Source organism: Oncorhynchus mykiss, chromosome 7, assembly GCF_057628025.1.
Source record: "Oncorhynchus mykiss isolate SJ-2025 chromosome 7, ASM5762802v1, whole genome shotgun sequence".
Classification (NCBI taxonomy): Eukaryota; Metazoa; Chordata; class Actinopteri; order Salmoniformes; family Salmonidae; genus Oncorhynchus; species Oncorhynchus mykiss.
Window position 1 is genome coordinate 7428930 of NC_143028.1, and position 15773 is coordinate 7444702.

Here is a 15773-nt window from a genome sequence, read left to right on the forward strand (position 1 = left end):
AGTCCACTCCAGACATGCACAGATCTCCTTCCCTGCTCAGTCACTGGAGTCACTACGCCATCTAGTGGCCAATATTCACACATGGCCACTGACCCCTCAACAGGCGAAGACAGGCCGACAGACAGACAGACAGACAAACAGACAGACAGACAGACAGACATTCAGACAGACAGACAGACAGTTTGTATTGCTCCTATGGAATTGTGATGTTGGTAATGAAGAGATAACATTGTAAATACACTGACAATGGCATCCGCAGAACCACAGTAGAGTACTATTGTCATGTACTGTCATGTTGTCTTGTCTCTGTCCTTTCCCTTCACCCTGTCTCCCTCTGCTGGTCGTGTTAGGTTACCTTTTCTCCCCCGCTTTCCCCCAGCTGTCCCTTGTCTCCTCTAACTACCCATTCACCCCGTTCCCCACCTGTTCCCTTTTTCCCTCTGATTAGGTCCCTATATCTCTCTCTGTTTCTGCTCCTGTCCTTGTCGGATTCTTGTTTGTTTGTGTCATTCATGCCTGAACCAGACTGCCGTCATGTTTGCTGTAACCTTGTCCTGTCCTGTCGGAATCTGCCGGTCCATCTGAGCCTACCTATGTTTGGTAATTAAAGAAGCTCTGTTTAAGTTGATTCGCTTTTGGGTCCTCATTCACGCACCGTAACAGAAGAATCCGACCAAGAATGGACCCAGCGACTTCGGATCCTCTCCACTCAGCCGTCGAGATCCAGGGAGCGATGCTAGGCAGACACAAGCAGGAATTGTCTGCTGCCCGACATGCCGTTGAGACCCTGGCCACCCAAGTCTCCAACCTCACAGAACAGGTTCACCATCTCCGCCTCGATCCACCGGCCACTTCCAGGGCTTTCGAATCTCCGGAGCCCAGAATCAATAACCCGCCGTGTTACTCTGGGGAGCCCACTGAATGCCGGTCGTTCCTCACCCAGTGTGATATTGTGTTTTCTCTCCAGCCCAACACTTACTCCAGGAGCACTGCTCGTGTCGCCTACGTCATATCTCTCCTTATTGGACGGGCTCGTGAGTGGGGCACGGCAATCTGGGAGGCAAGGGCTGAGTGTACTAACCAGTATCAAGACTTTAAGGAGGAGATGATACGGGTTTTTGATCGATCTGTTTTTGGGGAGGAGGCTTCCAGGGCCCTGTCTTCCCTATGTCAAGGCAATCGATCCATAACAGACTACTCTATTGAGTTTCGCACTCTTGCTGTCTCCAGTGGCTGGAACGAGCCGGCCTTGCTCGCTCGTCTTCTGGAGGGTTTCCGCGCAGAGGTAAAGGATGAGATTCTCTCCCGGGAGGTTCCTTCCAGCGTGGATTCCTTGATTGAACTCGCTATTCGCATTGAGCGACGGGTTGATCTTCGTCACCGAGCTCGTGGAAAGGAGCTCGCGCTCTCCGTCGCCTCCCTCTCCGCATCACTACCATCTTCCTCTGCCGGCTCGGGTGCTGAGCCCATGCAGCTGGGAGGTATCCGCATCTCGACTAAGGAGAGGGAACGGAGAATCACCAACCGCCTCTGTCTCTATTGCGGTTCCGCTGGTCATTTTGTCACTTCATGTCCAGTAAAAGGCCAGAGCTCGTCAGTAAGCGGAGGGCTACTGGTGAGCGCTACTACTCCTGTCTCTCCTTCAAGATCCTGCACTACCTTGTCGGTCCATCTACGCTGGACCGGTTCGTCAGCTTCCTGCAGTGCCTTAATAGACTCTGGGGCGGAGGGCTGTTTTATGGACGAGACCTGGGCTCGGGAACATGACATTCCTCTCAGACAGTTAAAGGAGCCCACGGCCTTGTTCGCCCTGGATGGTAGTCCTCTCCCCAGGATTCAGCGTGAGACGCTACCTTTAACCCTCACTGTTTCTGGTAATCATAGTGAAACCATTTCTTTTTTAATTTTTCGTTCACCTTTTACACCTGTTGTTTTGGGCCATCCCTGGCTAGTTTGTCATAATCCTTCCATTAATTGGTCTAGTAATTCTATCCTCTCCTGGAACGTCTCTTGTCATGTGAAATGTTTAATGTCTGCTATCCCTCCTGTTTCCTCTGTCTCTTCTTCACAGGAGGAGCCTGGTGATTTGACAGGGGTGCCGGAGGAATATCACGATCTGCGCACGGTGTTCAGTCGGTCCAGGGCCACCTCTCTTCCTCCACACCGGTCGTATGATTGTAGTATTGATCTCCTTCCGGGAACCACCCCCCCCCGGGGTAGACTATACTCTCTGTCGGCTCCCGAACGTAAGGCTCTCGAAGATTATTTGTCTGTAGCTCTTGACGCCGGTACCATAGTCCCCTCCTCCTCTCCCGCCGGAGCGGGGTTTTTTTTTGTCAAGAAGAAGGACGGGTCTCTGCGCCCCTGCATAGATTATCGAGGGCTGAATGACATAACAGTGAAGAATCGTTATCCGCTTCCTCTTATGTCTTCAGCCTTCGAGATCCTGCAGGGAGCCAGGTTTTTCACTAAGTTGGACCTTCGTAACGCTTACCATCTCGTCCGCATCAGGGAGGGGGACGAGTGGAAGACGGCGTTTAACACTCCGTTAGGGCACTTTGAATACCGGGTTCTTCCTTTCGGCCTCGCTAACGCTCCAGCTGTCTTTCAGGCATTAGTCAATGATGTCCTGAGAGACATGCTGAACATCTTTGTTTTCGTTTACCTTGACGATATCCTGATTTTTTCACCGTCACTCCAGATTCATGTTCAGCACGTTCGACGTGTCCTCCAGCGCCTTTTAGAGAATTGTCTTTTTGTGAAGGCTGAGAAGTGCACTTTTCATGCCTCCTCCGTCACATTTCTCGGTTCTGTTATTTCCGCTGAAGGCATTAAGATGGATCCCGCTAAGGTCCAAGCTGTCATTGATTGGCCCGTCCCTAAGTCACGCGTCGAGCTGCAGCGCTTTCTCGGCTTCGCGAACTTCTATCGTCGTTTCATCCGTAATTTCGGTCAGGTGGCAGCTCCTCTCACAGCCCTTACTTCTGTCAAGACGTGCTTTAAGTGGTCCGTTTCCGCCCAGGGAGCTTTTGATCTCCTCAAGAATCGTTTTACATCCGCTCCTATCCTTGTTACACCTGACGTCTCTAGACAGTTCGTTGTCGAGGTTGACGCGTCAGAGGTGGGAGTGGGAGCCATCCTTTCTCAGCGCTCCCTCTCTGACGACAAGGTCCACCCATGCGCGTATTTTTCTCATCGCCTGTCGCCGTCGGAACGTAACTATGATGTGGGTAACCGCGAACTGCTCGCCATCCGGTTAGCCCTAGGCGAATGGCGACAGTGGTTGGAGGGGGCGACCGTTCCTTTTGTCGTTTGGACTGACCATAGGAACCTTGAGTACATCCGTTCTGCCAAACGACTTAATGCGCGTCAGGCGCGTTGGGCGCTGTTTTTCGCTCGTTTCGAGTTCGTGATTTCTTATCGTCCGGGCTCTAAGAACACCAAGCCTGATGCTTTGTCTCGTCTCTTCAGTTCTTCAGTAGCCTCCACTGACCCCGAGGGGATTCTCCCTGAGGGGCGTGTTGTCGGGTTGACTGTCTGGGGAATTGAGAGGCAGGTAAAGCAAGCACTCACTCAAACTCCGTCGCCGCGCGCTTGTCCTAGGAACCTTCTTTTCGTTCCCGTTCCTACTCGTCTGGCCGTTCTTCAGTGGGCTCACTCTGCCAAGTTAGCCGGCCACCCTGGCGTTCGGGGTACGCTTGCTTCCATTCGCCAGCGTTTCTGGTGGCCCACCCGGGAGCATGACACGCGTCGTTTCGTGGCTGCTTGTTCGGTCTGCGCGCAGACTAAGTCCGGTAACTCTCCTCCTGCCGGCCGTCTCAGGCCGCTTCCTATTCCCTCTCGACCGTGGTCTCACATCGCCTTAGATTTTGTCACCGGACTGCCTTCGTCAGCGGGGAAGACTGTTATTCTTACGGTTGTCGATAGGTTCTCTAAGGCGGCTCATTTCATTCCCCTTGCTAAGCTTCCTTCTGCTAAAGAGACGGCACAAATCATCATCGAGAATGTTTTCAGAATTCATGGCCTTCCGTCAGACGTCGTTTCGGACAGAGGTCCGCAATTCACGTCTCAATTTTGGAGGGAGTTTTGCCGTTTGATTGGGGCTTCCGTCAGTCTCTCTTCCGGCTTTCACCCCCAGTCTAACGGTCAAGCAGAACGGGCCAATCAGACTATTGGTCGCATCTTACGCAGTCTTTCTTTTCGCAACCCTGCGTCTTGGTCAGAACAGCTCCCCTGGGCAGAATACGCCCACAACTCGCTTCCTTCGTCTGCGACCGGGCTATCTCCTTTTCAGAGTAGCCTCGGGTACCAGCCTCCGTTGTTCTCATCTCAGTTCGCCGAGTCCAGCGTCCCCTCCGCTCAGGCTTTTGTCCAACGTTGCGAGCGCACCTGGAAGAGGGTCAGGTCTGCACTTTGCCGTTATAGGGCGCAGACTGTGAGAGCTGCTAATAAGCGTAGAACGAAGAGCCCTAGATATTGTCGCGGTCAGAGAGTTTGGCTCTCCACTCAGAACCTTCCCCTTAAGACGGCTTCTCGCAAGTTGACCCCGCGGTTCATTGGTCCATTCCGTATCTCTCAGGTCATTAATCCTGTCGCAGTGCGACTTCTTCTTCCGCGATATCTTCGTCGCGTCCACCCGGTCTTCCATGTCTCCTGTGTTAAGCCCGTTCTTCGCGCCCCCGCTCGTCTTCCCCCCCCCCCCCCCATCCTTGTCGAGGGCGCACCTATCTACAGGGTCCGTAAAATCTTGGACATGCGTCCTCGGGGCCGTGGTCATCAGTACCTAGTTGACTGGGAGGGGTACGGTCCTGAGGAGAGGAGTTGGGTTCCCTCTCGGGACGTGCTGGACCGTGCGCTGATTGATGATTTCCTCCGTTGCCGCCAGGTTTCCTCCTCGAGTGCGCCAGGAGGCGCTCGGTGAGTGGGGGGGTACTGTCATGTACTGTCATGTTGTCTTGTCTCTGTCCTTTCCCTTCACCCTGTCTCCCTCTGCTGGTCGTGTTAGGTTACCTTTTCTCCCCCGCTTTCCCCCAGCTGTCCCTTGTCTCCTCTAACTACCCATTCACCCCGTTCCCCACCTGTTCCCTTTTTCCCTCTGATTAGGTCCCTATATCTCTCTCTGTTTCTGCTCCTGTCCTTGTCGGATTCTTGTTTGTTTGTGTCATTCATGCCTGAACCAGACTGCCGTCATGTTTGCTGTAACCTTGTCCTGTCCTGTCGGAATCTGCCGGTCCATCTGAGCCTACCTATGTTTGGTAATTAAAGAAGCTCTGTTTAAGTTGATTCGCTTTTGGGTCCTCATTCACGCACCGTAACAACTATGAGTAAAGGCTTATGCAATGACCTACAGAGGATGTGTGTGTTTTAAAAACTCGTGAAATAAAAACATATTAGATATTTGATATACTGTCGGATCATTGAGACACATTTTAGCAAAGCTGCATTTCACAATTTGGGTGATGGTGAGTGGGCAGATGTTTGTAAATCATGTGGTTGTGTTAGTGGGCCTGAGGAAGCACATCCCAGCACTTAATCATGAGATGTGATGTATTATATATATTATTTTCAGATGGCATAAATGTAAAATAGAGTACTAGAAAAAATATACAAAGTGCACAAAAAAAGATGTTCAGATAGTACAGATAATATAGGAGAGGAACATCCAGTCCTATACTATAACTCATCTATATGCATGTATGCCTACTCTCCAACATAGTCATTTTCCCCCTGCGCGCGGAGACGCCATGCAACATTTTGGAGTCCTGGTGTGGAATTTCGGAAGAGCAGGGTGGCAGGGCGGGATGGGAGGTGACGGGGGTTGATGGGTGGGCGACGCCGCCCCCACCCTCCACCCTCCCCCACGCGTGCACTCATGGATGGTCACACAATGTGACAGTAGCGATGGCTGGGCACGGGACGCAGGCGCTGCGCTTTGCGGGACCCCATCTCCAGGTTCCACATGCGCCCTTAGACTAGCATCGCTTTGCTCACCCTCGCGCTGTCTCTCTCTCTCTCTCTCTTGTTCGCTCTCTTTCTCTCGCGCACGCCTGGCCTCGAACCCCGCGGGAGAAAAGAAGAGAACACAGATCGCGACGCTTCCGGAAAAAGTTTTTGGCCGGCCGCTTTCAAAGGAGATTGGTAAGCTGTCAGAGCTGGGGAGTGAGAGGGAAGGGGAGGGATCTTTCTACCTGGGAAGCTATAGGATTTTCCAAGCCTTTCAAAATATGGATAGCTTCAGTGACCACCGGATATTGCTTCAAGTGGCCAAGGTTTAGGAGGTCTGTCCATCCACCCTGTCCTTACGCTTATTTGGGAACGCCAAGTAGACACTTTTACGCTCACCAATTCCAATGCGAGTGATGTTGACTTGACTTATCCTGCAATCAATTAGTGTATCAATAGGTATTCTGTTAGGATATCTACTGCCTAAGGTTAATATATTTAAACAACTTGGGTCAGTGTGGTCAAAGAGTTAAATGGTGCGGCCGCTGGAACACAATGCCGCTGATCCCCGTCAATAGCCAGTGCCAAGGAGCACAATGCGCGTCTGGCAGCTTCTCTATTGTCACAGGTGACAGACGGTATTTCATCAAAACCTCAAAAGGATCAACACATATACTGTGCAGCTCGACACATACTGTCATTATAGAGGGGTATTGCACCACTTTGATACCAGCGCGTTATTGAGTAGGCTAGGCCAGGAATAACGACCATGGAGTCATCTATTGAAATTAATATTGAACTGTAGAAGGCCAGTGATTTGAGTTGAGCTAGTATGGGCTACATTCAGCAACAATGCACCATAAAATCGATAGATTGGGATACTGTGGTAATCATAGTAATCATAGATTTGACAGTAACAGCCTGCCTGTGTTTTAACATGGGGAAAATAGGTCCTTGTTTTCAAAGTTTGTAAAACCACTTCATGTCCAAACAGGAGTTTGTAACAGGTGGGATCTAATGCAGCTGGGATCTGTTGTTTTGTTGTTGTTGTATCTATGCATTGGTGATATAAAGCCCTCTGTAAATGCATATCAGTTGATTCGGGGCAAATATTTCCCCTCATCAGCAGTTCTGTGTTCTGATGATCCGAGCATTCCTCCCAGGCTGTTATGTACTCATTCAGACTGCCACAGATGGCCAGCCATTGTAACCCGCTTGCCCAGCAACACACAGACAGGCCTATGGATGGATTGTATACATTCCTCAATTAAATCTGCCTTTCAAAACAAAACACATATGTCTATCAATGCTGTGGCATTCATAGGGTTCATGGTTCCATGTAGTCTGTCCAATTAGAAACACCCAAGTCACCTATTTCAGAGAAATAGACATTTTGTGGGAAGATGATGTAGGCTTTTGACTTTGAAGACATGATACATTTTTATTGGTGGCCAGTAGGCTTGTAGCCAGTTTAAAAAGATTTGAGTTTTCCACTCATCTCCGAAGTGTCTATATCGTAAGTTGCATGGACAATAGGCATACAAAAGAATGGTTCATTTGGGTATTTGGGTAATGTGAGCATATTTAAATGACATTATAATTGTAATTCATAACTGATATGATTTGTTTTTTGCTTCCAGGTATTGTATTTCTTTTGAACCACTAGTTGATGGATTTATCACTGACAATACAACAACATTTTAGTAAGTCCACCGTCTGTCACTACTTTGGGTGCTTTTTTGTGTCATTGGATATCTGGTCCTTTTTTCGTCTGCTTTGCAATGTGTTTAAAAGTTGCCGTGGGAACTCGATTCTCAATTGTAGCTGATTTGAAATTGATACAACTGTAAAATGTCAGCACCGGGAAAAACGTTCCTTTGAATTGCTGCTAAGGATTCTAGTAGGCCTGTAAGAAGCACAATGGTGGTGCTCAGGATTTTTTATTGGCACGTTTAACCTCAGTCTCCAGTACTGTGATTAGAGAATGTATTAGAGAAGTATGTGGCCGGTCGAGAGTGAAAGTGATTAAGGCAGCTTGTTAGTCCCGTATGACTGACTCGATGGCGTCCATCCTGTGTCTGAGGGTGGTTGTTCGGTGGTCTCCACAGCTGTTCTGGGCTGTGCTGAGTGGGATGCCACATTACAGAACCTCCAGATAGAAATATATTAGAACAGATATGTATCCTTTACGTAGAACAAGGAATCATGCCGCCTCCTAAATGCAACCCTGCTGCCTCCTTCAGTGCCAAACGCATTGGCTTTGACTGAGAGATTGTGTGACTTCACAGAGTGATGTCGGGAGCAGAAAGTACATAGGATGGATACAATGTGTGTGCATAATATGACAGTAATCTTTTGTCATATTTTGGCTTCAAACCAGAGGTCAATGTTTGTTTTGGTTTCTGAACCTGTACATTTTCATTCAAAGTTTTTATTCCCCTCTTCTCTCATGTCCCCCTCTCTCATTTTCCCACCTCCCTTTCTTATTTTCTTACCCTCTCAATTGTTACTCAACCGTGCTTGTGCTCCCCCTCTCCCTAGCCTATGCTCTCTCATTCTGTGTGTGTTCTCTCCCCACCTCTCTCTTCCCTCTCATCCCCAGTCAGTGCCTACACAGCCCTATTCCCTCTCTGTTGCTCCCACCTATCTCCAGCTTTCCAGCTTTCCCCTACCTCTCTATCTGCACCTCTCTCCTGCTTCACCCAACCTCTCTCCTCCAGCCTCTCCCCTCATCTCTCCCCCAGCCTCTCCCCACCTCTCTCCCCCAGCCTCTCCCCACTTCTCTCCCCCAGCCATTCCCCCCAGCCTCTCCCCACCCAGGCCTCACCCAGTTGCTACTCATCCCAGGCTGTGCTCTCTCTCCCCAGGCTAGAAATCGTGTGAAGCATGGGTGACTGGAGCTTTCTGGGGCGGCTGCTGGAGAACGCTCAAGAACACTCCACCGTGATTGGCAAGGTGACTGATTGATGGATTGATACATTTATACAGTTATTTGATTGATTGACCCTTTTATTCCTGTGGTATATAGCCCCTTATGCCCTCTTATGTGGCGTTATGTCCCTTGTGTCCAGGTGTGGCTGACAGTCCTCTTCATCTTTCGTATCCTGGTCCTGGGGGCGGCTGCGGAGGAAGTGTGGGGAGACGAGCAGTCGGACTTCACCTGCAACACGCAGCAGCCCGGTTGCGAGAACGTGTGCTACGACGAAGCCTTCCCCATCTCGCACATCCGCTTCTGGGTGCTGCAGATTATCTTCGTGTCCACGCCCACCTTGATCTACCTGGGACACGTGCTGCACATTGTCCGCATGGAGGAGAAACGCCGGGAGAAGGAGGAGGAGCAGCGGAAGGCCAGCCGGCACCAGGAGGAGAGAGACCCTCTGTACAGGAACGGAGGAGGAGGAGGGAAAAAGGAGAAGCCCCCAATCAGAGACGAGCACGGTAAAATCCGCATCCGGGGGGCTCTCCTGCGCACATACGTGTTCAACATCATCTTCAAGACGCTGTTCGAAGTGGGCTTCATCCTGGGTCAGTACTTCCTGTATGGCTTCCAGCTCAGCCCCCTGTATAAGTGTGGTCGCTGGCCCTGCCCCAACACGGTTGACTGCTTCATCTCACGCCCCACAGAGAAGACCATCTTCATCATCTTCATGCTGGTGGTAGCCTGCGTCTCCCTGCTACTCAACCTGCTGGAGATATACCACCTGGGATGGAAGAAGGTGAAGCAGGGGGTCAGCAACGAGTTTGCGCCCGACCGAATGGCGCTCCCCCTGGCCAGAGACGAGGCGGTGGAGTCCAACATGATCCACGAGGGGATCGCCCACCCGGCCCTCAACTGCCTTCCCACATACGGTGGCGTGAACGTGGTGTACCTGCCCAACGAGCAGGCAAACGCCACGGCCGCTTTATCCGAGCAGCAGGCAGCGGCGGCAGAACTCAAGATGGACCCTTTCCATGAAGACTTCCTGCTGGAGGCTCCTCCCACATCCTTCTACAACAGTGAGGGCAGTGGCCAGCAGCAGTCCATGGAGCAGAACTGGGCCAACATGGCCATGGAACTGCAGACCCTGGACGCTGCCAAGTCCTCCTCCTACCCTCCTCTTCCCTCCTCCCCTTCTCCGCCACCCTCCTCCTCCTCCCCCACCTCCTCTGACCAGGAGCAGTCACCCCCTCCACCGGACACTGCCCCTCTTATCCCCGACTCCCGCTCCTCCACCCTCCCGCTGGGGGAATCGAGAAGGGGTGAGGAGCACCAGCAGCAGGAAGAAGAGGAAGCGGAGGCGGCGCTGCCGCTGACGCACGTTGATGATGTCACGGTGACCCGGGTGGAGATGCACGAGCCACCCATTTTCATAGCGGCGGACGCCCGCAGGCTGAGCAGGGCCAGCAAGACCAGCAGTGTCCGAGCCCGGCCCGACGACCTTGCCGTGTAACACATACACACACACACACACTCTCACATACCTTCACACAATCACATACAAACACATGCAGACCCCTATCCACCACCGCACCCCAACGCCTCTGGGTTCTATACATTTTATATCTTTGAGGCTCAGGTGTCAAATGTTGTGTGAAATACAGAGGCGATGTGGGAGGGGGGGCTCTGGAGTTGAGATGCTCCTGACATTACTCTCTACAAAAGTTGCGTTATCTGGAGATGCATTCGGTGAGGCATAGCTTAGTGCTCCAACGTTATGAGGTGCCAACACGTGTGTGGAGAGGGAACACACACATTCACTGTTTGCAGCTCAGATGCCATGAAAGGATTAGAGATATTGGACTAACTAGTTTGGGACATTAGCAACATTTCGGATGAATATAATTCTGCTGTTTTCTTTATTCTTTGATGGTAGACATCAGAAGAGGGTTTGCGCTTTCGTTTATTTTTTTCTCTCCCCCCTTTTCTTTTTTCTTTTCTTGTGATGGACCCTTTAAGATGAAGCCGATGTGTCCTATTGTCTCTTCCTGGTGTCTGTCTGTCTGCCTCGTAGCTAGCCGTCTGTCTGTTCCATACTCACCCTTCCTATTAAGCTGAATGAAGAGAGGGACGCTCTGACAGTATGGTGGAGTGGAGAAAGACAGGGATAGGGTACCTGGGTGGCACTTTATTCAAAATGACTTGCTATTTACTTACAAATGACATGTTAATCACACAATAATACCTTGTGAATTACTTGTAAAACAAGCACGACTAGGCACATTTTGGTACCAGGTAGTTAACAATGAAGTACCCTCTGATAATATGTAATGTACCAGTAAATACCAGGTTAATACCAGTGCATAAGGTAACGTCCTACCGGTTACTGTCGTGTGTAGCCATACTAGTGTGAAGCTTCAACCTATGTTACCACCGCGATCCCAACCTTCACAGGCTTTGTGTGTGTGTGTGTGTGTGTGTTTATGTCTGTGTGTGTGTGTGTTTCTGTACGTTTCTGTGTGTGTGTGTGTGTGTGTGTGTGCGCGCACGCAATAGATATATTATAGAGTCTTGTTTCAATGTCTACAACAACATTTAGGCAGTTACATCAGGGTAAATAATATATATATGTAAATATATTACATAGTACATATAGGGTATGTTATACATATAGAATTATGACTTATAAAGAACCCATACTGATGCTTGTGTTTGCAGTGTGTTAAAGACGTGTGTGTCCTCATCGTAAAGAAATTCAGCAGATTTAAGACTGTAGGCCCCCACTGGTAGTCAGTATGGGAAGTTTCAGTATAGTGCTTAGAGAGAGTAGGCAATAGAATTGCTAGAAGATAGATAGATAAGGAGTATTATTTAAGGCAATGACATTTCATTCTTTGTTACTGAGTCATAAGAGCAAAATCAATAGGAATGTGCATTTGCGTATCATTTTCTTAAACTCCTGCCAGTTTTTTAAATCAGAAAATGGCTCTTAACATGCAGTTGTATTTCTTTTAAGCTTCCTGTTTTTTCTCTCTCCAAATTAATTCATTTTATTGTCATCTAACATTCAGGAAAACATCATAGCTATCGAACAATGTTTTGGACAAATCTCTTTTGCATTTTGTACCTCTATTTTGTACCTTTATGTTTTGAACAACGGTATATTCTGTTACTGTGAAACTACAACTCACTACTACTGACTCCCTCAAGCACTTGACCTTTGACCTTGTTATGATGAAATCATATGTTATCATTCCACCACCACCTGGGGTTATTACCATAAAGCAACAAGAAGCAGGGGGCACTTCAATTTTGCTATTTAAAGTAAGAACAGAAAGTTGTGATTCTTACAGTACATTTCAACAATGTAGATAGGCTGTTTGTTCCCATTTCTCTCTCTATCTCCCCCTCCTTTACCCTCACACTCGTCCTTCCTTCCTTCCTTCCTTCCTTCCTTTCTTTTCTCTCTTTCTTTTATTCTCTCTCTCTCTCTACACACACACACACACACAAACTCTACATTGGGGTACATCTTGGGATAGAGGGTTTAGACCGAGACTGTGAATGGGCTGTTGCTGTGTTCTGCTGTATGATGTGTTAAAATGCTTAGAGAATCAGGTCTGCTGCTTGTTGCGTTGCCACACACACAGAATCCAAGTGCCTCACAAATCGTTTACATACCATGCACATACTGTATGTTAAAAAAAAGCCACCAGGTGATGGGATCGAGCTGTGACATTGTAATCCAAAAAAAACGCTGTCCACTAAGAGAGAAAATCTAAAACGGCCACCAATAGAAGAACTCTGTTAAGAGTTGTTGAAAACAGGTTACGTTTCTGTTACCTCGTCATTTCTGTTTCTAACCTTGTCATTTCGGTTGTTTAAAGTTGACACTTTCGCATGTAGATAATGATCTGGACAGTTAAGACAGAATGGTGTTCTAAGATAAAATAACAAAGGACATCTCAAAAAGAGGATGTCTCAATATTTTTGAAAGTATTTCTATTTATGAGAGAATTACCAGATTACCAATTACAAAATAATTGATTTAGAAAAAAATCAAGAGGTGTTTGGCTAGGTTAAAGTTATACTCCATTGTTGTGTCAGGCACCCCCCCCCCCCCCCCCCCCATCAGAAAACTGACATTTTGTTGGACTTTTGGAATCTCTGGCGTGGAGTGAGATTTCATTGGCCAGTGAGGCAGGGAAGGAGATTTAGACATGCTCAGACCAGATACCCCATTGTGAAATCACTGTCTATGAAGAGAAGTGCCTTACGTCTGAACTTTTGTAAGAACATGTTGATGTAAATGTTAATTTACCTCAAATGTTTACAAAACTGTTACTGAATAAACTTTTTGTACCATATCTAACTTGTCGCCTGGGGGTTTTGTTTGGTGAAATAAAATATGTACTTTGGCTTCTCACAATGCATAAAGAGAGAAAAAGTTATCCTTTTTGAGGACATGGGGGTATGAAGGGAGGGGGAGTCGAAGTGAGAGGAAAGGAAGGGGTGGGGGAGAGAGGAGAAGGGAGTGAGAGGTTGGCAAGACACACAGGCACACGGTTTTCACACTGTGATGAGGAACGTCCATCAAAATGTAGTTTAGTTTCCTTTATAACATGCAACTATAGCTAGCCTATCTGACAGGCTGTAACCAACACCAATGGGGAACAGTTGGGTGTGATAGTGAAATTCAAGATATCTCAGTCACTTTCAGTACTTAGCCCTTACTGGTTCAGTATTCACAGAGATAAAAATACAATTTGGGGAGGGGCCTGAGGGAAGTGGAGGGGTGAAATGAATAACTATCTTGGAGAATTGGGGACGTCTGGAGTGAATTTGGTGGATTGAAGAAAAGATAGTGGGCGAAGTCTTGGACTAGGAGAGGGAGATCAGCATATTCCATCCTTAGCTCTCCCTCTCTTCCTTCCCATCTCCCTCTTTTGCTCTACATACAGCTCTCCTACTCTTCCTGTCTCTCTCTCTCCCCCAAACCCCACTCTGTAGTGTGCTCTCTCCCGCTACATACCTCCCCTCCCTCCACATCTCCTACTCCCCCGCCTCTCAATTGAATTCAAGGGGCTTTATTGGCATGGGAAACACATGTTAACATTGCCAATGCAAGTGAAGTAGATAATATACAAAAAAGAAATAAACAATAAAAATGAACAGTAAACATTACACTCACAAAAGTTTACAAAAAATAAAGACATTACAAATGTCATAGTATGTACTATATACAGTGCCTTGCGAAAGTATTCGGCCCCCTTGAACTTTGCGACCTTTTGCCACATTTCAGGCTTCAAACATAAAGATATAAAACTGTATTTTTTTGTGAATAATCAACAACAAGTGGGACACAATCATGAAGTGGAACGACATTTATTGGATATTTCAAACTTTTTCAAACAAATCAAAAACTGAAAAATTGGGTGTGCAAAATTATTCAGCCCCCTTAAGTTAATACTTTGTAGCGCCACCTTTTGCTGCGATTACAGCTGTAAGTCGCTTGGGGTATGTCTCTATCAGTTTTGCACATCGAGAGACTGAAATTTTTTCCATTCCTCCTTGCAAAACAGCTCGAGCTCAGTGAGGTTGGATGGAGAGCATTTGTGAACAGCAGTTTTCAGTTCTTTCCACAGATTCTCGATTGGATTCAGGTCTGGACTTTGACTTGGCCATTCTAACACCTGGATATGTTTATTTTTGAACCATTCCATTGTAGATTTTGCTTTATGTTTTGGATCATTGTCTTGTTGGAAGACAAATCTCCGTCCCAGTCTCAGGTCTTTTGCAGACTCCATCAGGTTTTCTTCCAGAACGGTCCTGTATTTGGCTCCATCCATCTTCCCATCAATTTTAACCATCTTCCCTGTCCCTGCTGAAGAAAAGCAGGCCCAAACCATGATGCTGCCACCACCATGTTTGACAGTGGGGATGGTGTGTTCAGCTGTGTTGCTTTTACGCCAAACATAACGTTTTGCATTGTTGCCAAAAAGTTCAATTTTGGTTTCATCTGACCAGAGCACCTTCTTCCACATGTTTGGTGTGTCTCCCAGGTGGCTTGTGGCAAACTTTAAACGACACTTTTTATGGATATCTTTAAGAAATGGCTTTCTTCTTGCCACTCTTCCATAAAGGCCAGATTTGTGCAATATACGACTGATTGTTGTCCTATGGACAGAGTCTCCCACCTCAGCTGTAGATCTCTGCAGTTCATCCAGAGTGATCATGGGCCTCTTGGCTGCATCTCTGATCAGTCTTCTCCTTGTATGAGCTGAAAGTTTAGAGGGACGGCCAGGTCTTGGTAGATTTGCAGTGGTCTGATACTCCTTCCATTTCAATATTATCGCTTGCACAGTGCTCCTTGGGATGTTTAAAGCTTGGGAAATCTTTTTGTATCAAAATCCGGCTTTAAACTTCTTCACAACAGTATCTCGGACCTGCCTGGTGTGTTCCTTGTTCTTCATGATGCTCTCTGCGCTTTTAACGGACCTCTGAGACTATCACAGTGCAGGTGCATTTATACGGAGACTTGATTACACACAGGTGGATTGTATTTATCATCATTAGTCATTTAGGTCAACATTGGATCATTCAGAGATCCTCACTGAACTTCTGGAGAGAGTTTGCTGCACTGAAAGTAAAGGGGCTGAATAATTTTGCACGCCCAATTTTTCAGTTTTTGATATGTTAAAAAAGTTTGAAATATCCAATAAATGTCGTTCCACTTCATGATTGTGTCCCACTTGTTGTTGATTCTTCACAAAAAAATACAGTTTTATATCTTTATGTTTGAAGCCTGAAATGTGGCAAAAGGTCGCAAAGTTCAAGGGGGCCGAATACTTTCGCAAGGCACTGTATATACAGTGTTGTAACAATGTACAAATGGTTAAAGTACAAAAGGGAA

At 47.7% G+C, this 15773-nt stretch overlaps 1 protein-coding gene across 2 annotated transcripts; it reads left to right on the forward strand.

Moving 5' to 3' along the window:
- Positions 1 to 5872: 5872 nt before the first annotated feature.
- LOC110527314 (gap junction alpha-3 protein) lies at positions 5873 to 13224 on the forward strand. Of its 2 annotated transcripts, XM_021608505.3 has the most exons (4): positions 5873 to 6138; positions 7584 to 7646; positions 8811 to 8898; positions 9015 to 13224. In XM_021608505.3, exons 3-4 carry the CDS (start codon positions 8830 to 8832, stop codon positions 10371 to 10373), a joined length of 1428 nt encoding a protein of 475 aa, XP_021464180.2. In that variant the 5' UTR covers positions 5873 to 6138; positions 7584 to 7646; positions 8811 to 8829; the 3' UTR covers positions 10374 to 13224. The 2 variants fall into 2 exon arrangements, with proteins under 2 accessions (XP_021464180.2, XP_090096243.1); XM_090240117.1 differs by lacking the exon at positions 7584 to 7646 and having other exon boundaries at positions 5883 to 6138.
- Positions 13225 to 15773: the final 2549 nt, after the last annotated feature.

What these genes read in the sequence shown, in the direction of transcription:
- LOC110527314 (XM_021608505.3), top strand. Translation starts at nt 8,830, where the DNA reads ATGGGTGACTGGAGCTTTCTGGGGCGGCTGCTGGAGAACGCTCAAGAA. An exon ending in ACTCCACCGTGATTGGCAAG is followed by an intron (nt 8,899 to 9,014) that starts GTGACTGATTGA and finishes CCTTGTGTCCAG; the next exon opens with GTGTGGCTGACAGTCCTCTT.